At 45.7% G+C, this 24055-nt stretch overlaps 1 protein-coding gene across 4 annotated transcripts in view; it reads left to right on the top strand.

The window, feature by feature from the left end:
* Window positions 1–548: 548 nt before the first annotated feature.
* Window positions 549–24055, top strand: part of LOC146754681 (transitional endoplasmic reticulum ATPase-like) — a 46508-nt gene continuing 23001 nt past the window's right edge. For 3 of the 4 annotated variants that reach the window (XM_085527758.1, XM_085527754.1, XM_085527757.1), the window contains exons 1-3: window positions 549–697; window positions 2567–2678; window positions 3012–3184. In XM_085527758.1, the coding sequence (XP_085383884.1) occupies window positions 681–697; window positions 2567–2678; window positions 3012–3184 (302 nt within the window). In that variant the 5' untranslated portion in view covers window positions 549–680. Of the gene's footprint in view, window positions 698–1275; window positions 1325–2566; window positions 2679–3011; window positions 3185–24055 lie in introns of those variants that run through there. The other variant, XM_085527756.1, reaches the window with a different exon arrangement.

Here is a 24055-nt window from a genome sequence, read left to right as displayed (position 1 = left end):
CAGCATTCTGCGCCCGGGGCCTTGTCCTTACTGCCTGACGTTAGCTACGGAGCAAGTCCCTGTACTCTCGTCCATATATGATTTATACGGCTGAGGTCGGGCGGGCTCAGCACACCAGTGACGCTCTCTGAGCTTTCAGTCACTCGCCTCTCGCTCTTCTCGTTGGCTGCAGCTCCCTACTCCGTTTCTCTTTGCTCATATGCAAGCTAATCGCGAGGCAAGGATCGCTGTAGGGGCGGGCCTTCCCGCCTTGATTTTCCTGTTGGCGGATTTTAGCCGTTGGCTGTCCGGCCCGTGCTGCCTGGTAGAGCAGCCATGACAGAGAGGGCCACTGCGATTGGCTGATGACTGTCGCACTTGATTGATAACGACTGGAAAGAGAAGAGAGATAGGGCGAAGGGCAGAGGGCGCTCGTTTTTTTTATTTCCTCTTTCCCCGTTTCCCCTTTCCGATTGGCTGAGGTACTCACCAGGCGGAATTTCCGATTGGCCAGCGCACGCTGTTGCTATGCAGGTGAAGAGGCGCGGGGTGGAGCTTCCTTTTCTGATGATTCGGCTGTGAGGTTCAGTCAGCGTGAAGCATCTCGATTTGCTGTTGTTACGAATCTGCTCCAAGATCTCCTGTCTGCTTTGAGGAGCCGTCGCTGCGCGCCCACCCTCACCCCTTTCCCCCTCAGCGCCATGGCTTCGGGATCTGAGTAAGTGTGGGCTGCCCGGCGGTTTGCCTAGGCCTGGCTGAGGCGCTGGTCCTGGCCCAGCGCAGTTTAGCTCCACTTCCCCCGTTTTATCGCGATGTAGTGTTGACTGGGCTAGGCCGATATTTCTTGATCTCACTACGTCGTGCGGCACCCGAAGAGGCAGAGGTGTTGGGTGGGCTGCTCCTCGCGCGCTCTCGGTCTGGTGCGTGCCCGCAGGGGGCCCTTGTGTACCTTCGCTGCCTCCCTCTCGACTTCCCTTTCTGGAAAGTGTCGAGTCATGGCGGAATGAAGCTGGGCCGGACTCTCTCGCTCTGATGCTGCCTGCTGTGCCCTGGAGTGTCCCGCCTACGCTAGGCCGCAGACAGGCAGCGCTTTGTCTCGCGCGTTCCCGGGAGCCAGAGGAAAAGGCAGCGCTGCGGACAGGAGGAGGGGGAGAAGCACGTTCCTGTCTCCTCCCCGCAGGCGCCGAGCAGTCCCGGAGCTAGGGCTTGTGAGTGATTTGGCATGAAGAGACAGACGTGCTGGGCCGGCCCCAGTGGCAGCCGAGACAATCTGCTCTATTTTCATCTGAAGTGTCTTGCTTTATGTTTCAGGCTGAAGATCATCTTTCATGCTCCTCGAAAATGAGTTGAGTAATAGCGGTTTCCCAGTTTCTGTCCCATATATGCAAACCATAGCATTGGCTTTTGAGAAGAATAAAAATAACACCTGAACAGAATTTTCTAAATCAAAGAATACCTGAAATAATTGGCCGTATCAGTGTCTTGTTTATGTTCTTTTTCTCTTGGAACTCCTGAAATTTAGATCTGCTTGGCCCTACGGAGTTGAGACGTGCTAAGAATTCAGTGTCTGTGATGAGCTTGTGATTAAAGTGATAGTCAAGATAGGTGTCATTTCAGTGATATAAACAATGCCTTTAAAAAGAAACATCTGTTTTTACAATGTTCTTCTCACCAGGTAGGAATCAAAACTTGCTTCTCAACTGGAGAACTGTTGCTTTTTAGCTATAGTTCTTACTACAGTGCTGTTGGCAAACCATCTTGATGAGCTTTAGCACAGCAAGTAGCACTGCAAGAGCTAAGAGTATGGTCTATGAAGAGATTCTCATGTGCATACTCATCTAGCACAGTATTTGAGAATTTCTCATCTAAAGTATGGGTATAAACTTGCTGCTTGGTTGTCCTGGGCTGTTGTAGTAAGTGGCTCCAATAATAAAAACATCATTTATTTGCTTTAATAGATAAAATGGGGAAAGTAAGTCAGTATGTAACATGAATGTACGTGCTCAGGGTGGTTTAAAAAAAAAAACAACAAAAACTACTGACAGATTTGTCTCAGAAGAAAGTTTGTGAGGACATGGATTAAAAAGGTCCAGCAGCCTACAGAAAGCATAGTTTGTTTTTTTTTTTTTTTCTTTTTCATTACTGAAGCTGGAATTGCTATAAGTCTGTGACTTTTCACTATATATTTATCACAGACTTACAGGAGTATCTTAGTTACCTAGATCATCTGGAGTTTTGGAGATCAGTTTTTTTTTTTTTTTTAATGGAAATAACTACTAATCAGTGATTATTTTTTATATGTCTGACTAATTCATTTAGGCGAAACACCTTACAGTCAGCAACATCTCACTGGCTACTTCTTTTCGTAGATGCTTTGTAGCTATTCCCATGAGGCTGAATTGGTATTTATACCCAAAAAAACATGCTATTTTGAATGCCTGAAACTGGTGCCTAGGAAGAATATTATCTTCTATCTTACAAAGAAGTATAGTTTCTAAAAGATATAACAACAAAAAAAATGTAGAAAATAGAGACCAAAGCAGGGGAGTGGCATCACTTACTCATTACTTCTGTTTTTTCTTTCCAGTTCTAAAGCAGATGACTTATCAACTGCTATTCTGAAGCAGAAGAACAGGCCTAATCGGTTAATTGTTGATGAAGCCATCAATGAAGACAACAGTGTTGTGTCACTGTCCCAGGTGCATCTTCTGTAAAAACTTAATCTAGACAACACACAAACTGTTGCTGTATGTTAACTTGAAATGTAACAGCTGCAACTTCTTATACAAATACTTAATGTTACAAGGGAGGGAGGTGGGTTGTTTTGTTTTCTAGCACTGTTCCATGATAAAATATATTTTAATTCTCAACTCTTAAGATTCACTGACTTAAGTATTAGCTCTTGATCAACATAGTGGGATTCTGTGTCTTTGACTGTTTAGTATATCACTTACAAGATTTAACTCTCCTTCAAGTGCTGGAATTTTTTTTTTTTTTTGGTCAAAAGCTTGTTCTAGTGTTATTGTTTACAGGCAAAAATGGATGAATTACAGCTGTTCAGAGGAGATACTGTTCTGTTAAAAGGAAAGAAGAGGAGAGAGGCAGTCTGCATTGTTCTGTCAGATGATACCTGCTCAGATGAGAAGATTCGCATGAATAGGGTTGTTCGCAACAACCTGAGAGTGCGCCTGGGCGATGTGATCAGGTAGGAACTGGTATGCCAACAATTATATATCTCTGGGTTGCCTAAATAATTTGTGTGCTGGCTCTGAGTTGATTCAGTCAATAGCAAAGACAAGATTTGCAGGAAGTATTTTTGTATCTTCCAGATGAGAACTCAGACATGCTTCCAAGCCTGTTGCTTACATCAGGGATCTCAGTTAACTTCCTCATAGGTTCATGGCTATGATCATACTTAATACTAAAAACTGATGGTAAAGATTCATAAAGTCTCTTCAGCACTTGGATAAGCCTAGGTACTATCATTAAACTTGAGTAGTTAAATTACCTTAAATTCAAATTGTTAAATGAACTCAGACACAAAAAATTTAGACAAGAAAAATTCACGTAGGAAATCATTACATAATAGTGTAACTGATCTCACAGCATCTCAAGGCAGCTCAGTGCTTGAGCTAGAGATATAAAAGTGTCACAGTGTTACCTAGATCAGTCTATGTCTGTGACGAGGGGCAGTAGGCCTGTGGGGCCCCCTGGCCCCCGACAAAATGGGAAGAGAAAAAGGGAAAAAGGTAGGGAGATAGGATCTGGGCTCAGGGAAACAAACAGAGAAGCGGCAATGATCGAAGGAGGAAAATGTATTTTACTAATTACAATCTAATCAAAATTGAGGCTAATAAAGCAAGTAAAATAAGAGAGAGAGAGAGGTTTCTGAAGACCGAGAAGCCTACTTTGAAACTGAAGGAACCATGGCTTGGAAGCATACCCACACTCGCTGCCAGGCAGTGAAAGAGAGAGAGAGCCAGCATCACTTCTGTGACGTGTTTCTCTTGCTGACCGTGAGGTCATCTGGTACGCATGGTTCTTCTCTGTGCTCCACATGATGTTATGATGTGGAAAACCAATAGAAAAATTTAAAAAAACATGACATTCCACCCCTTATTCTACATCACTACATCATGCTTGAAATATATATACACATATAAATTAACAATAACTAAAATGCATTACACACATAGGTCTATATATATATATATATATATATATATATATACATACACACACATATAATACACGTGGAATTACTGAGTGCACTCCTCCAACATCAAATTCCATTGCGGTACACATTGAACATCCCCATCTTTCTGCATCACATCACATCAGTGTGCCCTGGTGGCGCAGTGGTTAAGGACGCCGCCTTGCAACACTGGGGCCTGGAGTTCGAATCCCCCCTGTGGCGCAAGTGGTAGAAGTGCCGCTCTGCTACACAGAGGCTCGAATCCCGGGGGTTGGACTCGATGATCTATAAGGTCCCTTCCAACCCGCACAAGACTATGATACTATGATGATGATCACCCACCAAGTGCACCCAAGTCCCTGCGCAAAAACAGTTCCACAGACAGGTTTGCCCTTTCCAGAGGCTGGAAGGACCCAAACAGCTTTTCCCAACACGTTCTTTACATGTACTACAGGGGCCTTATCACCCTCTACAGTATGTAGGGCGCTAGAATGGCTAGGAACATCACTATTGATAGATTCTCTAGTATTGACCAACCAAGTGGCTTCTGCCAGATGCTTTTCCCAGTGCTTAAATGTTCTACTACCCATTGCTTCCAACATAGTTTTCAACAACCCATTGTATTGTTCAATTTCACCAGAAGCTGGTGCGTGGTAGGGGATAAGATGAATCCACTCAATGCCGTGATCTTTGGCCCAAGTACTTATAAGGGAATTTTTGAAATGTGTCCCATTATCAGACTCATTTCTCTCTGGGGCTCCATGTTGCTATAGAACTTGTTTCTCAAGACCCAATATGGTGTTTCGAGTGGTAGCATGAGGTACTGCGTATGTTTCAAGCCACCCAGTGGTTGCATCCACCACGGTAAGCACGTAACACCACTGCGAGATCGTGGCATGGTGATATAATCAACCTGTCACACTTCTCCATATTTATACTTTTGCCGTCTCCCCTCCCCCCAGAGAGGTTTCATCCTCTTGGCTTGTTTAATTATGTCACATGTTTCACTGTCATGAATAACCTGTGCAATAGCGTCCATAGTTAAGTCCACCCCTCGGTCTCTGGCCCACTTATATGTTGCGTGTCTTCCTTGATGGTCTGAGGTCTCATGGACCCATCAAGCTAGAAATAATTCACCCTTGTTCTGCCAGTCCAAGTCGATTTGAGCCACCTCAATTCTGGCAGCTTTATCTACCAGATGGTTGTTTTGTTTTTCTTAAGTAGCCTGACTCTTGGGCATGTGTGCATCCATGTGCTGCACCTTTACAACCATATCTTTTGTTTGGGCAGCAATGTCTTTCCACAGTTCAGCAGCCCAAATAGGTTTACCTCTCTGTTGCCAGTTATTTTGTTCCCACTGCTGTAACCACCCCCATAAGGCATTTGCTACCATCCATGAATCTGTATAAAGGTAAAGCATTGGCACTTCTCCCGTTCAGCCACACCTAAGGCCAGCTGGACAGCCTTTACCTCTGTGAACTGACTCGATTCTCCTTTACCTTCAGTGGCCTCTGCCACCTGTCGTGTGGGGCTCCACACAGCAGCTTTCCATTTGCAATGCTTCCCTACAATACGACATGATCCATCAGTGAACAGGGCATATTTCTTTTCATTTTGTAGTAGTTCGTTGTATGGTGGGGCCTCTAGCACATAACACCTCTTCTACTGGTGATGTTCCAAACTTTTTACCTTCAGGCGAGTCCATAATCGTCCAGGAATTTTAGAGGTGATCGAGGTTCCCCATCTGCCCTTGTTGTGTAATCAGTGCAATCCATTTGCTCCACGTGACATCGGTAGCATGATGGATGGAGGGAACCTCTCCCTTGAACATCCAGTTCAGCACTGGCAGTGAAGGTGCCAGAAGGGGCTGTGTTTCAGTACTGACTACTTCGGAAGAAGCCCGAACCCCCTCATATGGGGCTAAGATCTCCTTCTCAGTTGGAGTGTAGCACTCTACAGACCCCTTATACGCTTGACTCTGAAATCCCAGGGGTTGGCCGCGGGTCTCTCCTGAGGCTCTTTGCCACAAGCTCTGAGTGGGACCTTTCTTTCCAGAAGTAATGTAGAAGTTGTTCTTCACATCCTATCCCGTCTGTACTGGCCCCAGGGCCACGGCACGGTCTATCTCTTGTTTAATCTGTTCAGAAGCCTGCTGCTGCTCAGGACCCCATGAGAAATCATTCTTCTTCTGCATCACCTAATAAAGGGGGCTTACAATGAGGCTGTAGTTTGGAAAGTGCATTCTCCAAAAGCCCACCACACCCAGGAAAGACTGTGTCTCTTTCTTGCTAGTGGGTGGAGACATGGTAGTGTCGATCACATCTGTTGGGATGTGACAACATCCATCCTGCCACTTTATATCTAGGAACTGAATTTCCTGGGCAGGTCCTTTTACTTTGCTTCGCTTAACAGCAAAATCAGCTCGTAGAAGAATTTGTATTATTTGTTCTCCTTTTGTGAAAAGTTCCTCTGCTGTTTCACCCCACACAACGTCATCAATGTATTGCAGGTGCTCAGGAGTGCCAGTTCCAATACAGTTTGAACCAACCCATGGCAAATGGTTGGGCTGTGTTTCCACCCCTGGGGCAAACAGTTCCAAGTATACTGAATGTCCCTCCAGGTGAAGGCAAACTGTGGCCTACATTCTGCGGCCAAAGGAATGGAGAAGGCGGCATTGGCAATGTCAGTGGTGGCATACCATTTGGCTGCTTTTGACTTCAGCTCGTACTGAATTTCTAACATGTCCGGCACAGCAGCACTCAGTGGGGGTGTGACGTAATTCAGGCCACAGTAGTCTACTGTTAGCCTCCATTCTCCACTGGCTTTACGCACTGACCATATGGGGCTGTTAAAAGGTGAGTGAGTTTTGCTGATCACTCCCTGATTCTCCAACTGGCGAATCAAATCATGAATGGGGAGCAAGGAATCCCTGTTGGTGCGATACTGCCGTCTGTGCACTGTCTTTGTAGCAATCGGTACCTGCTGCTCTTTTACTCGTAGCAGCCTCACAACAGACGGGTCCTCTGACAGGCCAGGCAAAACAGACAGCTGCTTAATGTTGTCCATATCTACAGCAGCTATTCCAAAGGCCCATCAATACCTCTTAGAATCCTCGAAATTCCCCCTTCTGAGGTAATCAATACCAAGTATGCACGGAGCCCCTGGGCCAGTCACAATAGGATGTTTTTGCCAGTCTTTACCAGTGAGGCTTACTTCGTCCTCCAACGCAGTCAATTCTTGTGAGCCCCCAGTCACTCCAGAAATATGGATAGAAGGTCATTGCTGAAAATACAAAGCATTTCATCGTCTACTTTTTTATTTAAAAGCATTCCAAGTCTTACCTTAAATAAAAAGGATTTTTGAAATTCCAGATCAGACATTGTCAAATAGCAATGCTTTTGCAGTCTCTAGCTTAAAGAATTTTTTTTTTCCCCTACTAACTAACGTTACAATCTTATGCTTATGCCCGCATTCTCCAACAAAAACTGTAACAGTGTGATCTAGATCAGTCTATGTTCGTTACTGGGTGGGCAGTAGGCCTGTGGACCCCCCAGCACCTGACAAATGGGAAGGGAAAAAGGGAAAGAGGTAGGGAGATGGGAGCTGGGCTCAGGGAAACAAACAGAAGTGACAATGATCTAAGGAGGAAAACGTATTTTACTGATTACAATCTAATCAAAATTGAGGCTAATAAAGCAAGTAAAATAAGAGAGAAGGAGAGAGAGGTTTCCGAAGTCCGAGAAGCCTACTTTGAAATTGAAGGCACCATGGCTTGGAAAGACACCCACACTTGCTGCCAGGCAGTGAGAGAGAGAGAGAGAGCCAGCATCACTTCTGTGATGTATTTCTCTCGCTGACTGTGAGGTCCTCTGGGACGTGTAGTTCTTCTTCTCTGTGCTCCACATGATGTTATGATGTGGAATACCAATAGAAAAATTACAAAACCATGACAAAAAGTTAAAACTTGCTAGTAATGAACAACAAAAATGTGAAGCAGTCAATACTAAGACTAAAAAGCCCCCAAAGATGTTTACATCCAGGATGTCTGTATCTCAGCTTCAGTTAGATAAGTAATTTTATGATTAGGAATACATTAAAAGCATTGCAGGAATTTTGTTGTGGAACACTTAAAGAAAGTAATGAAGAAAGTAATGAGAATACATTTGAGTAAACATCTTGGCTTACAGGATACAGATCCCATTCTCTGAGTTACAAAAAACTGAGCACTTCAAAGTATAGAAATACTAATTTGCAGACTTGAATATGAGAGGGCTGACAGCTTCCTATCCTGAGTAACTTTCTAATTTATGACCTCCTATGTGTTCTGGGAAAATCAGAGTCTGGTTTCGGGCACTGTACTTCCCAGGGTGGCACCTGGAAAAGTCTTTAAACATGAACTGTGTTTCATACAAGCTTTGTAGAGGAAAGGGAGGAGGCTGTATCACTATAGAGAAATGGAAAGCTATAATAATGCCTTCCACTAGGATACAAGTACACTTAAAGGTATTTGTTACAGTTTAGTTTCAAAAGTGATATAGAGGCAAGTAGCTCACTGTTTCCAAAGAGTGATGAAGTCTCAAAGAGCATGATCTGCAAAAAGAGATGGTGCTCCCCCAACTGCTAATCTTTAAATGAGAGTAAGGGGGGATGGACCTGGGGGTCCACCCCTTCTCACCTGGTGCTCAATCATTGGTTCAGGAATCCCAGACCCTGGATGTTAATGAGAAAGTCTGGGGAATGGGAGATTTCCCTTTAGTCAGGGAAGAGGTGGTCCGTGAGTGCCTAGGAAACCTCTGTCCCAGGGAAGGTGATGGAACAGCTTGTGCTGGATGCCATCTCCAGACAACTGGGAGAAAAGGAGGTTATCAGGAATAGTCAGCATAGGTTCACCAAGGGGAGGTCGTGCTCGACCAACCTGGTGGCCTTTTATGAAGATGTCACTAGCTGGGTGGATGGGGGGAGAGCAGTAGATGTAGTCTACCTTGATTTCAGAAAGGCTTTTGATACTGTCCCCCATGACATCCTTATAACAAAGCTGAGGAAGTATGGGATAGATGAGTGGACAGTGAAGTGAGTCGAGAACTGGCTGACTGGCAGAGTGCAGAGGGTTGTCATTGGCGGTGCAGTGTCCAGCTGGAGGTCTGTAACTAGCGGCGTCCCCCAGGGGTCTGTGCTGAGTCCGGTCTTGTTCAACATCTTCATCAACGACCTTGATGAGGGGATAGTGACCACCCTCAGCAAGTTTGCTGATGACACGAAGTTGGGAGGATTGGCTGACACGCCTGAAGGCTGTGCTGCCATTCAGCAAGAACTGGACAGGCTGGAGAGATGGGCAGCAAGAAACTGGATGAGGTTTAACAAAAGCAAGTGTAGAGTCTTGCACCTCGGAAGAAATAATTGCATGCACCAGTACAGGCTGGGGGAAGACCTGCTGGAGAGGAGCTCTGCTGAGAGAGACTTGGGTATCCTGGTGGACAACATGTTGGCCATGAGCCAGCAGTGTGTCCTTGTAGCCAAAAAGGCCAATGGCATACTGGGGTGCATTAAAAAGAGCATGTCCAGCAGGTCAAGGGAGATGATCCTCCCCCTCAACTGGAATATTGTGTCCATTTCTGGGCTCCCCAGTACAAAAAAGACAGGGGTCTCTATAACCTAACTCACTATTTGTTACCCCGATCTGGTAACCTGGAAAGTCAAGTTCCTTTGTGAATGTGTATTGACGGCCCCGAACAAGTCACAGCTGTTTGTTACACCATTATGGTGAGCGGTAAAATGGCATTTATTGGAATGTGAGGGTTCCTTATATAGGTATCCTGTTTCATCTATATCTTTTTTACATATGCATGACCCAGCAGGGGAGGGCCTATCACGTTACATCCCGAGGGTCCGATTTCGCCTAATACAACAACTATTATTTATTAATTTGAGAAAAATGGCAAAACTGCCAGAAAAAGGAAAACATGACAGCGGTGGAGGGGAAAGGCAGCACTAGTAGGACGCCCCCCCATCAAGGTGCACTCATCCATTCCCAGCTGCCACAGCAGATTCCTTTTGAATTATACTTCTTTCCATGTGTGCTCTACACATGCATGGCCAGTGCACGATATAGAGCCCAGATGGAAAACTTGCTTACAGAATGCCTAATTAAGGTATACAGAAAAAGTGTTTCCTTAACATTAATCTACTCTATCTTAAGTCCTGTACCTAATTGGACATTCGTCAAATATTTCTGAGACTCTACCTATATATCTATAAGAAATCATTGGCTGCACTCCCCCGACATCAAATTCCCTTGTACACATTGAACATTCCCATTTTTGTCCATCACCCACCAAGTGCACCCAGGTCCCTGGGCAAAAACAGTACCCCGAAGAGGTCTGCCCTTTCCAGATGCTGGAAGGACCCAAACTGCTTTTCCCAACACGCTCTTTATGTGTACTACAGGAACCTTATCTCCCTCTGCGATACGTAGGGAGCTGCATTGGTTAGGACCATTACGAGTGAACACCTCGAGTGTTGACCAACCAGGTGGCTTCTGCTAAATGGTTCTCCCAATTTTTATATGTTCTGCCACCCATTGCTTTCAACATAGTTTTCAACAACCCACTGAATCGTTCAATCTTACCAGAAGCTGGTGCATGATAGGGAATATGGTAAATCCACTCAATGCCATGATTTTTGGCCCAAGTGGTTACAAGAGAATTTTTGAAATGGGTCCCATTATCTGATTCAATTCTTTCCGGAGTGCCATGCCGCCACAGGATTTGCTTTTCCAACCCGAATATGGTGTTTTGGGTGGTAGCATGGGGCACTGCATATGTTTCGAGCCACCCAGTGGTTGCCTCCACCATGGTGAGTACATAACGCTTACCATTGCGAGATCGTGGCAAGGTGATATAATCAACCTGCCATGCCTCTCCATATTTATACTTTTGCCATCGCCCTTCCCCCCAAAAAGGTTTCATCCTCTTGGCTTGTTTAATTATGGCGCATGTTTCACAGTCATGAACAACCTGAGCAATAGTGTCCATAGTTAATCCCACCCCTCGGTCTCTGGCCCACTTATATCACAGTATCACAGTCTTGTGCAGGTTGGAAGGGACCTTAGAGATCATTGAGTCCAACCCCCGGGATTCGAGCCTCCTGTGTAGCAGAGCGGCACTTCTACCACTTGCGCCACAGGGGGGATTCAAACCCGGACCTCCAGTGTTGCAAAGTGGCGTCCTTAACCACTGCGCCACCGGAGGCAGACATTTGTTGCATCCCTTCCTTGATGACCTGAAGTCTCATGGGCCTACCGAGCTAGGAACAGTTCACCTTTGTTCTGCCAGTCCAAATTTATTTGAGCCACCTCAATTTTGGCAGCTCGATCAACCTGACGGTTATTTTTATGTTCTTCAGTAGCCTTACTTTTAGGCACATTAGCATCTACATGGCGCACCTTTACAACAATGTTCCTTATTCGAGCAGCAATGTTTTTCCACAGTTCAGCAGCCCAAATAGGTTTACCCCTTCGTTGCCAGTTGTCATCTTCCCACTGCTGCAACCACCTCCATAAGGCATTTGCCACCATCCATGAATCAGTATAAAGATGAAGCATTGGCCACCTCTCCCATTCAGCCACATCTAAAGCCAGCTGAACAGCCTTTACCTCTGCGAATTGACTTGATTCTCCTTTACCTTCAGTGGCCTCTGCAACTTGTCGTGTGGGGCTCCATACAGCACCTTTCCATCTGCGATGCTTCCCTACAATACGACATGATCCGTCTGTGAATAGGGCAAATTTCTTTTCGTTTTCTGGTAGCTCATTATATGTTGGTGCCTCTTTAGCACGTGATACCTCTTCTGTAGGTGGTGTTTCAATTTTTTTACCCTCAGGCCAGTCCATGAACACTTCTAGAATTCCAGGACGGCTGAGTTTTCCCAATCGAGCTCGTTGAGTAATTAATGAAATCCACTTACTCCAAGTGGCATCAGTAGCATGATGGGTGGAGGGAACCTGTCCTTTAAACATCCAGTTTATTACTGGCAAGCGAGGTGCTAGAAGCTGAACCTCTGTCCCAACTACTTCAGAAGCAGCCCGAACCCCCTCATACACGGCTAAGATCTCCTTCTCAGTTGGAGTGTAGCGCTCCTCAGACCCTTTATATGCTCGACTCCAAAATCCTAGGGGTCGGCCTCGGGTCTCTCCTGAAGCTCTTTGCCACAAACTCCAGGTGGGACCTTTCTCTCCAGCAGCAGTGTAGAGGATGTTCTTCACATCCTGTCCCGTCCGTACTGGCCCCAAGGCCATGGCATGGGCTATCTCTTGTTTTATCTGCTCAAAAGCCTGCTGCTGCTCAGGACTCCGTGAGAAATTATTCTTCTTCAGTGTTACCTGATAGAGGGGGCTCACTATGTGGCTGTAGTTTGGGACATGCATTCTCCAGAAGCCCACTACTCCCAGAAAAGATTGGGTCTCTGTCTTGTCGGTGGGCAGAGACATAGCAGTGATTTTGTCAATCACTTCTGCTGGGATGTGGCGACGTCCATCTTGCCATTTTATACCTAAGAACTGGATTTCCTGGGCAGGCCCCTTCACCTTGCTGCGCTTAATGGCAAAACCAGCTTGCAAAAGAATTTGGATTATCTGTTTCCCTTTCTTGAAAATCTCTGCTGCTGTATGGCCCCACACGACAATATCATCAATATACTGCAAGTGCTCAGGAGCATTACCCTGTTCCAAGACAGCTGGGATCAACCCCTGGCAAATGGTTGGGCTGTGCTTCCACCCTTGGGGTAAACGGTTCCAGGTATACTGAACACCTCTCCAGGTAAAAGCAAACTGTGACCTACATTTTGCAGCAAATGGGATGGAAAAGAAGGCATTAGCAATGTCAGTGGTGGCATACCACCTAGCTTCTTTTGACTCCAATTCATACTGGAGTTCTAGCATGTCTGGTACAGCAGCACTTAATGGAGGTGTGACTTCATTCAGGCCACAGTAATCTGAAAACCGAGTTTTGCTAATCACTCCCTGATTCTCTAATTGGCGAATTAGTTTGTGAATAGGGAGCAATGAGTCCCTATTGGTGCGGTACTGCCGTCTGTGAACCACTTTGGTGGCAATTGGTACCTCTTGGTCTTTTACCTGGAGCAACCCCACAGCAGAAGGATCATCTGACAGACCAGGTAGAGCTGACAGCTGCTTAACACCGTTTGTGTTAACAGCAGCTATCCCAAAGGCCCAGCGATACCCCTTGGGATCCTTAAAATATCCCATCCTAAGGTAATCAATACCCAAAATACATGGAGCCTCTGGACCAGTCACAATAGGGTGTTTCTGCCAGTTTTAACCCGTGAGGCTTATCTCGGCCTCCAACATAGTCAATTCTTGGGAACCCCCAGTCACTCCATGGATATATATTGGTTGTGTCCCTTGGTGGCTTGAGGGCATTAGGGTGCATTGTGCACCAGTGTCCACCAAGGCTTTATATTTCTGTGGTTGAGATGTGTCAGGCCACCTAATACACACAGTCCAGTATACTCTATTGTCCCTTTCCCCCCCTTGGCTGGGGGCAGGGCCCCTCTATTGTTTACCTCGGTGGCTTGCAGCAAGTGGAACTTTCCCCTTTTTGTAACAGTTCACCTTGGTGGTTGTTTTGCATTGTAATTCTTTCACTCGTTCCTGAATTGCTGAAGTGGATGAATTATACCACTTCTTCATGTCCTCCCCATGAATACAAAGCAAATATTACAAGGCAAGACGTGTAATCTTATCATTGTCATTTGCTTGAATACGAGGATGTCTCTTTTTTATGGTTGAGATTTTTGATGATACAGGTCGAGAGGAACTCATGTTGTTTAGCTTTCTCAATAGGCGATCGTGGAAATCCTGGTCTCCATCATCTGGTACCACCGTGGATTCATCTACATCAGGCATGTTAGCCAATTTATCAATAATATCACTTTGTGTTGCCTACAATTTGTTTAATCTTTCCACAATTTTGACAGTGGCTGAAGTATACAGATTAACTTCTGTAGCGCTTATAAATAATTCAAGTTCCTGAAGTCTGCTAATTAGTTCATTCACAAGGGGTTTCCTTTCCCTTTGCCATATACTAATGCAAGTGCACTGGCATGCTTTTCTGGAGCAGCCCTTGTAAAGTCACGCCACATTTGTCGTGGAACATGGACTGTCTCAGGATCATGTAATTGGTCCGAGTCATTACGGTTGAAGTGGGAGCTGTGTAGCATTTCCCCCAGAGCACTTTCTCTCAAAAATTGGATACCTTTCTCTATATCAGTCCATTTCTTTTTCTCAGGCTCCAGGTCCCGTTTAAAGTGAAATCTGTCTCTTACCGCTATCAACATCCGCTTCCAGAGGGTGTAGAACTGATCTTGGCATGTGCCAATACCTCTGTCCACACGTGAGTCCCTGGAAATGCCACCCAGTTGGCGAGCTTCACTGCCATCGAGCCACGCACTGCTGGCACCATTGTCCCAGCTTCGAAGTAACCAAGTGACCATATGTTCTTTTGGCTGACGTGTGAAATCCTTTCTTAAATCTCGAATTTCACTCAGTTTAAAAGATCGATCAATAATGGTCGTAATACTTTGCTCACCTTTTGCTCTATCAAGAGTCCCAGGTGTTGATGGTGGCAACTGTGTTGATGAGGCCACCCCATCTAGAATTTTGGACTCGAGAAATTCTCGTAATGAAAATCTAGGTTTTGGCTCCTCTTCTTCTATTTCTTCCAGTTCACCCTCTTTTTTTTTTTCCTCTCAAGTAACTTCCTCTGCTCTTCTAACTTTCACTGCTCCTCTAACTTCCTCTGGTCTTCTGACTCCCCCTGCTCTTCTAACTCCTTCTGTATTTTCTCTAACTGAGTTGAAACTCGTTATGTTTTTCGCCCTCTTACAGGGGCAACCAATATTGTATCTGGTGCCCCCGGTGGTTGGTGAAATTGGACTACATGTGCCCCTGGTGGTAGGACAAATTGGAATACATTCAGTTCACACCGGAGGGTGCATAGCTGGGATCGGAGAATGTTCTGATCGAACTGGACGGCGCCGAGCTCAGTCTGGAGGCTGTCATACTTCCACTGGAGGGTGTCGCGCTCAGATCAGAGGGTGTTACACTCGAACTGGAGGATGTTATTCTTAGACTGGAGGGCATTGTGCTCAGTCTGGAGAGTGTTGTGCTTGGTCCGGAGGGCATTGTGCTCTGACCGGAGGGCGTTGTGCTCAGACTGGAGAGTGTTGTGCTTGGACTGGAGGGTGTCATGCTTGGACTGGAGGGTGTTGCACTTGGATTGGAAGGCATTGTGCTTGGGCTGGAGGGTGTCGCGCCCAGACTGGTGGGCGTCGTACTTGGACTGGAGAGTGTCGTATTCGGACCAGAGGGCATTATGCTCTGACCGGAGGGCGTTGTACTCGGACTGGAGGGCATTGTGCTCTCACTGGAGGGCGTTGTGCTTGGACTGGAGAGCGTTGTGCTTGGACTGGATACTCTCATTCTCGGCCCTGAGACTCTCTCTCTCAACCTCAAAATCTTCCCTCTCAGGAATGGTATTGAATAAGGCCCGATAAGCATTAGCTAGGCCCCAAGTCATTTGTGCCTCCTTAGATCTGCCTGAGCCACAACATTCCTGTCTCAAATATGCGGTCAAACTCTCAGGATTCTTTAAGTGTTCAGGAGTAAAGCTCCATGACACTAGAGATGTCTGTCTTCTAAAAGTCTCTCCAAAGTCTCTCCACACTCCCTGCCACTCAGTATTCTCTGGTTCTAGGGAAGCCTTCCTCCCGAGGTTATAAATCCAGATACTGAGTGAGATTATTACAATAACCGACAGTAAGTTCAGGGAGATTAACACAATTGACAGTGTGGTCCACTGGGCCAACTGGTTATTCGAAGAGTGCTTAAAGGATGCAAAGAAAAAAGGAAGAGCACGCTCAAAAACCACCATTTCTGTACTATTAGTTGCATTAGTTGCTCCCTCTGGAGCTGCATGAAGATACCAAGGAAGCATTGCTATCCATGCTTTCAATCGATTATATATTTCTATAGCTCCAAAGGAAAAAGTGGCTAGCTTAAACATGGTCCAATATGTTTGAAGCATCTCAAAAGAGGAACTAATGACATGCAGTCCCTTGTAAAACAAATTCACTAGAGAAAACATTTTTTTTCTCTTTTTGTTTTCTTCAATAGAGAGAAAAAAGTAAAAAAGCAAAGCTCAACAGTATTTACAAATATCCCGGGGTATTGGCAGCCCGCCTGGACTTTCAAGGTCAAGCTTGCAGGTGCAGAAACGCAAACCTAAGATAGCTCCTTAACAGGAAAAAACCTCATAGCTCTGTTAAAAGCTAAAAGAGCAACAGAAGAAAACACAGAAAACCAGCAACTCAATTTGCTCACGTTATCCACCAAAGTCTGTCATGGTTTTAACGAAAATCTACCTGCGCCCGTGACAGGGGGGGGCCGTGGGCCCTGACAGGGGCCCTAGGCCGAAAGGAAAAGTTAATTAGGAAAAGAAAACAGCGGCAACGATCTAAGGAGGCACACTTATTTACTAAATACTATATCGAAATACAGGATAACACAATATAATACAATATAATTGAAATTAAGCTAACGAATCAAGCAAAATAGGAGAGAGAATGAGTCCTGAAACTGAGAGGCCTACTGCAAACTCTAGGCGAAACAGATGAAGGCTCCCACACACTCCCCTGAACGCCAGAACTCAAAAGACGTCAGTCTAGCCTGCGAGAGAGATAATATAGTGTCCAGGTCCTGTGACCCATCTCTGACCGTGATGTTCTCTGGGAGATGTAGTCTTCTTCTGTAAGTTGCAGATTCAGTAAAATTATTCATGCTTTATATGATGTTATGATGTGGAATACTAATAGCAAAATTACAAAATTATTAAACCATGACATCTTGGAAAGAGTACAGCGGAGGGCCACAAAGATGGTGAAGGGCCTGTAGCATCTACCCTATGAGGAGAGACTAAGTGAACTGGGTCTGCTTAGCCTTGAGAAAAGAAGGCTGAGAGGGGATTTGATCCAGGTTTATAAATACCTGAGGTGTGGGGGCCATAGTGGCGAGGTTGGTCTCTTTTCAGTAGTGCGTGGGGACAGGACTAGGGGAAATGGGATGAAACTTCAGCATAGGAAGTTCCGCACGAATGTGCGCAAGAACATCTTTACAGTGAGGGTGACAGAGCACTGGAACAGGCTTCCCATGGAGGTGGTGGAGTCTCCTTCTCTGGAGATATTCAAGACCCACCTGGACGCCTACGTGTGTGACGTGTTGTAGGGAACTTGCTTTGGCAGGGGGGTTGGACTCGATGATCTCTAGAGGTCCCTTCCAACCCCTACAATTCTGTGATTCTGTGAATCAGAGGTTCAGGCCAAGATTCAACAGTTCCCATACACTCCACCCCTTCATGGCATGAACCAATGATGGAGCTAACTAAAGGGGGAGTCTTCCCTAATACAGAAATCCGACACATTGCAATGCTTACACAATTTCCTGTTGTGATGTACACTGACACAATTTAAGACGTGAGGAACAGTGAAAAAACATTCTTTTATGGGCCATTGCTTGATGATGTTACTGGAAGCATGTGGTTGTGAGGTGCAGGTCCATCCTATGCTCCATTACTCCAATGTAGACCATCACCAGGTGTCACACATGATCTAACAGCAACACTGGAATGCTTTGATGGCATTTTGTACCTTCCAGTGATCCTAGAGGCTCAAAGACTCAGGGGGAGTAATACAGATGTTTCATAGGTACCAGGAGGGGAAGGTCTGCCCTCAAGGGCAAGATACAGGCCATATTTCTATTCTGTGTCAACACTTCAGCTTGTCCTGGGTCATGCCCTGGCTGCCTGTACCATACCTTCTGGCCAGATCTCTGCAGCTGCATAATATATCAGGCACCACACAGGGTGTCCTGATCTGCCATAGGGACATGATGGGGATCCCTTTGGCAATGAAGATTGGAGTGTTGACCACAATACCTGTAGGCCATGTACCTATTACTGGAGGGACTACCAAGCCTCCCACCTCCAATAATCTCCCCCAAGGTGCAAGTAGGCCACACCACTTAAGCCCTACTTGCACCTTCCAAGGCCATTTTATTCTATGGGTACCCCAGATCTAAATTCTCCAGGGCTGGGAGCAGAAGATTATTTTCATTGTCAGTCTGGGGTCTTACCTGATTATCAGTGCCCGTAATTTGGATCCTAAGTGGGGAGGTCCATATTGTTTGTAGCATTTTCAGGGCACTAGGTCTGCCATCTCGAGGTCTTTCATTCAGGTCCCGCAGGGTTTCGTATAATCTCTTTGTCCACCCCTACAGGGATTGGGAGTCTGTCTTCAGGGCAGCCTTGAGAATACCATTATAACGTTCAATGAGACCTGCCCTGGTTGGATTATATGGCAGATGGAATCAACATTCAATGTTGTTTTCTTCTGCCCAGTGTTGTATTGTTGTACCAGTAAAATGAGTCCCTTGGTCGCTCTCAATCACTTGAGGTGCCCCATAGGCAGACATCAGTTTAGTAAGCGCCTTAATTGTGTATGCTTGATTTGCCTTTGGTACTGGATAATCCTGCAGGAGCACACTTATGGTATCGACACAGGTCAGTGTATATCTCGCCCACTCAGACCGAGGGAGGAGCCCAATATAATCAACCTGCCATCACTGGAGAGGACTGTATCCTCTAGCAGTGTGAGCTGTTGTTTCGGGCAACAATCTCAGTCTCATCTTCAAGCAAGTATCACAATCTCAACATTCCTGGGTGATGTCAGATAGTTGTAAGTGCAGCCCCCATGCTTTAGCAGCTGCCCACATTATCTTTTGTCCAGCATGCTGTAGTTTCTGATGTAACCAACGGGCAATTTTCACAGACCGCGAATTCTCGATCCATTGAATTTGGGCCATTGTGTCAGCTTCATAATTTCCCAGTGACTGTAGGGGTTGGTGACCAGAAACATGGTAGACACATACAGTCCTGCATTTAACTGCATTCCATATGTCTAACCACATGTCTTTTCCCCAGATTGGTTGAGCATGGATAGTCCATTCCTGGGTAGCCCACTGTGCAATCCAAAGAGTGAGCCCCCGGTACACAGCCCAACTATCTGTACAGATGTTCAGGATACCATCACCGGGTTACTTGGTTATAACCATTCACATGGCTCGCAATTCTGTCCATTGGCTGCTCTGACCATCCCCCTCATCAAACCAGATTGTCTCAATAGAGGGATGATATGCTATTGCTTTCCACTTGCTCGGGTTGCCCTTGCTGGATCCATCCACGTACCACGCATCTTCAGGAATAGGATATTTTCCTTCCTGAACGGGACTCATCTCTGGTGGAGCGACCAACGTTTCTCTCAGTGCATCACTACAGTATGTTACTGGGCCTAGGATTTTCTGTAGCTCTTCTTTAAGTGGAGATGAAGACTGGCTACTTCTCTGGCTGATAGGCAACCCATCGTGCCACTGTTTGCACTTGGGTCACCCCATCTTAGGAAGGTGGGTCAGATCTCTTACCCACCCCTGGATCGGCAGAGTAGTTTTAACTAAGAATTCTGCTGTTTGTGTTATTGGTTCTACCACTTGTAATGCCAAATAGACAGCCAATAACTGTTTTTCAATCATGCTATATTTTTCTTCTGCTCCATGCCAAACCTGAGACCAGAATCCAATAGGGGTCTGAACAGAACTCTGGTGCTGCCACAGGCCCCAGCCAAAACCATCCTGAGTAATATGAACAACTAATTCAGCTGGGAGGGTAGGATCAAATATACCCAGTGCCTTGGCTTGTTTAACTGCCAGTTTTGCCCATTGGAAAGCATCCTGTTCCGTTTTCTCCCAATCCCATAATTGCCCCTTTTTTGTGAGCCTACATAGTGGTCTTAGCAGCTGCACTAAATGAGGTATAAAGGAGCACCAATATCCCAATATACCCTCCAAAATTCCTGCAGCTGCTTTGATGTCATAGGGACTGGAAACACCTGGACCTTATCTATTACAGCACTGAGAAGTACTTGGGTTTTCCCAGACCAAACTACACCCAGGAATTTCACAGATAAGCCTGGACCTTGCACCTTCTGAGGATTTATAGCCCATCCTCTTTTCTGCAGATAAGTTGTCAACAAATCTGCTGTTTGTCCCACTGCATCTAATGAGTCAGGTGTTAACAGAAGGATTTACTTACTGTACAAGCCTTCAAAACATTCTGCCAGGCGGAACAGGGAAACATCTCCTGCAACAGACCCCATTGTTCATGTATGATCGCAATTTGGAAATAAGGGGAACCCATAAACCCTGTGATCTGCTCTAGGAGCATTTTCCATAAGGGGGTAGTGTTCTCTCTCTTGACCCATTTGTACATGCTCCATAAGAAAGACATTGTGGCCACATCTCCTGCCTGGCTCACCAAATGTATAGTTGGAATAATACAAGCGTATAGCTGTAATTACAGAGTAAATAGATAGCCAGAGAGTATCTAAGGAAAGACTCACCAGTACTGAGGCTTTCAGTCAAGATGGATGCACACTAATGTTGAGGCTTGCCACACAAACTCCACAAAGAAGTAATCTCCAGAAAGAGATGCTACCTTAGTGGTGGTCAGCCCTTAAATGGGATCTGGGAGAGGTGGAGTCAAGCTCCACCCCTTCCAGGAGCACAGCTAAATTACCTTCACCTGTGCTCCCACAGCTGACCTGTCACTTGCCTCAGATGGTTAATCAGAGGTTCAGGCTGTGATCAACAGTTTTCCTTACAGCTTCCAATACAGTTAGCTTTTGGGATCCTTTGTCACTCTAGAAATACATATTGGTTCTATTCCTTTAGAATTTGATGGCATTAAGGTATACCATGCACTTGTGTCCACTAGAGCCTTATACTCCTGTGGTTCTGATGTGCCTAGCCATTGAATCCATACAATCCAATAAACCAGATTGTTCCTTTCCTCCACCTGGAGGCAGGGCCCCTATAGTCCTGATTATTATATTAATCACTCACTTCCTGAGAATTAAGATAAAAGGCTTGTTATCAACCTCAAAAATAAAATCAGTCCATCTTCTCTGTTCTGGTGACTGCCCACTGGACATAGGAACAGCTATTTGTCATGGTTTTGTAATTTTGCTATTGGTATTTCACATCATAATGCCATGTACAGCACAGGTAATTAAAGAGTTAATACTCCAGTTCTGTTGACTGACAACTTTCTGGATACCTGCTTCTCAAAAGAAGAACTACATATCCCAGGGGTCTTAACAGTCAGAACAGAAGATACGTCACAGAAGTCACAGGGTCTCACTCTTCAATGGGAGCTCACTCTCACTGGCTGGCAGAGGGTGTGGGTGTGCTTCCAAGCCATGTGCCTTCAGTTCAAGTAGGCCTTTCGGTTTCAGAAACTCTCTCTCTTATTTATTAGCCTCAATTTCAATTAGACTGTATTATATTGTGTTATCTTGCATTCCGATATCATAGTTAAAATTTAGTTTTCCTCCTTAGATCATTACCATTGTTCTGTCTTTGAGCCCAGCTCTCAGCTCCCACCTCCCTATCCTTTCCTTTTTTCCCTTGCCATTTTAGAGGGCCAAGGGACCTACTGCCCCCCATCACAGGCATAGACTGATCTAGATAACACCGTGACAGTTTTTGATGGAAGATGCGGACAAACTGAAGCTTTTAACAGAGAAAAAAGGAATTCCGCAAGGCATTGCTACTTCAACCTTCGTAGATTAGATTATAGTCTGGGCAGTTTGCCACCTCTGGACACTGTACCAAGTGTTTTCTTTTGTTTTTCTCTTTTTAAGCAGCCACCAGCTAAGAATCTGCTCTTTATTTTAGGAGCACCTTATAAGGGGATTAAAAGCCATTGTGTTCTTGGGAATTTATTAACATCGAGATTACTTGTTGTGGAATTGTGTTCGTGACAATAAGTTATATGCAATGTGGAATAATTTGAATTGTAACACATCCCAGATGGAATAGCTTACTTTACAAACAACAACGCTCAAACCAGTTTCCGGGCTTTCTTCTCAGTTTGCCACACACATTTTGAATGCTGAGTTTGTGGCCATGCTCGTGGTCATACTTGCGTGTATGTTATCAACCTCCCTGAATGTACTCTTCTCCATTCATTTTATGTGGAAAAAGTCTCCTCCAAAACCAGAGAATGCTGACTTTCAGGGAATATGGAGAGGTTTAGGAAAAATCTTAGAAGCATGGGGCCCCACAATGTCATGGGATTTCACTCTTGAACACCTGTGGGATCCCGAGAAACGAAGCCAGTATTTGAGCCAGGGATGGTGCTGCTTAGATAGATCTAAGGAGGTACAACTTATTTGGGGCTTGGCTTGTGCTTACCATGCTCTATATAATATTATTCAGGAAAGAGTTTCTGAGCTGAGGTTCAAGCCAAAAGGGGAAATCCCCAAGTAAAATCTGATCAGTCACAGGAGGTACCAGTAACAATGTCAGTTGCCCCTGTGGAAGGCAAGAAATGGAAACAGGTGTCCTCATGTCTAGAATGGAAAAAAGAAGAAGAGTAGGAAGAGGTAGTGGAAGATCCTGATGAGCAGCCCTCCTCAGAACCAAGAAAGGCAACAGGAAAAACTAAGAGATGTGGAGAGGAGAGTGATGAAGCCTGTAGCTCTGCCTGGGGCCAGAGCCAAATACAGGGGGACAGTCACTTCCCTGTTCTGGCCAGCAACACTGTTTCTGATGCAAGCCAAGATGCCAGTGGCCTTCTTGACCACCTGGGCACACTGCTGGCTCATGTTCAGCCAAGCATCAATCAATACCCCTGTAAAGGTGGCTAATATAAAGATGTTGATCAAGATGGTGATAAATAGTCAAAGGTTGTTAGTAAAGAAAACTCACCAATGTCAAGGCCATGACCCAATAGCTGATGCAGTCTCCAGTGGAGAGCAATCTCCAAGAGATGCTGTTTCAGTGGGGGTCAGCCCTTAAATGAGGTCTCAGAGGAGGTGGAGTCAAAGTCCAGCCCTTCCAGGAGCACAGCTAGATTACTCTCACCTGTGCTCCCGCAGCTGACCCAACACTTGCCTCAGCTAATTAATCAGTGGTTCAAGCTGTGATTTCCCATACAACCCCCCAGGTCCATTTCCTCTACACAGTCTTCCAGCCACTCTGCCCCAAGCCTGTAGCGCTGCCTGAGGTTGTTGTGGCCAAAGTGCAGGACCCGGCATTCAGTCTTGTTGAACCTCATCCCATTGGCTTCAGCCCAGCTATCCAGTCTGTCCAGATCCCTCTGTAGGGCCTTTCTACCCTCAGCAGATCAACACTTCCAGCCAGGTCATCAATAAAGATATTGAAGAGGACGGGCCCCAGCACTGACCCCTGGGGAACACCACTCATGACCAGTTGCCAGCTGGATTTAACTCCATTCACTGCTATTCCCTGGGCCCAGCCCTCCAGCCAGTTCCTTACCCAGCCACAGGTATTCCTGTCCAAGCCACAAGCTGCCGGTTTCTGCAGGAGAATAGCATGGGAGACAGTGTCGAAGGCTTTGCTGAAGTCTAGATAGACTACATCAACAGCCTTTCCCTCGTCTACCAGATGTGTCACTAGATCATAAGAGATCAGATCAGTCAAGCAGTACCTGCCCTTTGTGAACCCATGCAGGCTAGGCTTGATTCCCTGGTTGTCCCGCACATGCCACGTGATCTCTCTCAAGACAATCTGCTCCGTAACCTTGCCTGGCACCAAGGTCAGGCTAACAAGCCTGTAGTTCCCTGGGTTCTCCTTACAACCCTTCTTGCTTGTAGATGTGAGTCACATTTGCAAGCCTCCAGCCATCAAGGAGCACTGATAGATGACGGAAAGCAGCTTGGCTATTACCTCCACCA

The sequence above is a fragment of the Coturnix japonica genome, chromosome W, assembly GCF_054131305.1.
Source record: "Coturnix japonica strain WE chromosome W, WE-NBRP24, whole genome shotgun sequence".
In the NCBI taxonomy this organism is placed as follows: domain Eukaryota; kingdom Metazoa; phylum Chordata; class Aves; order Galliformes; family Phasianidae; genus Coturnix; species Coturnix japonica.
Note: the sequence above shows the minus strand (reverse complement) of the source record. Positions and strands in the feature narration are given on the sequence as shown.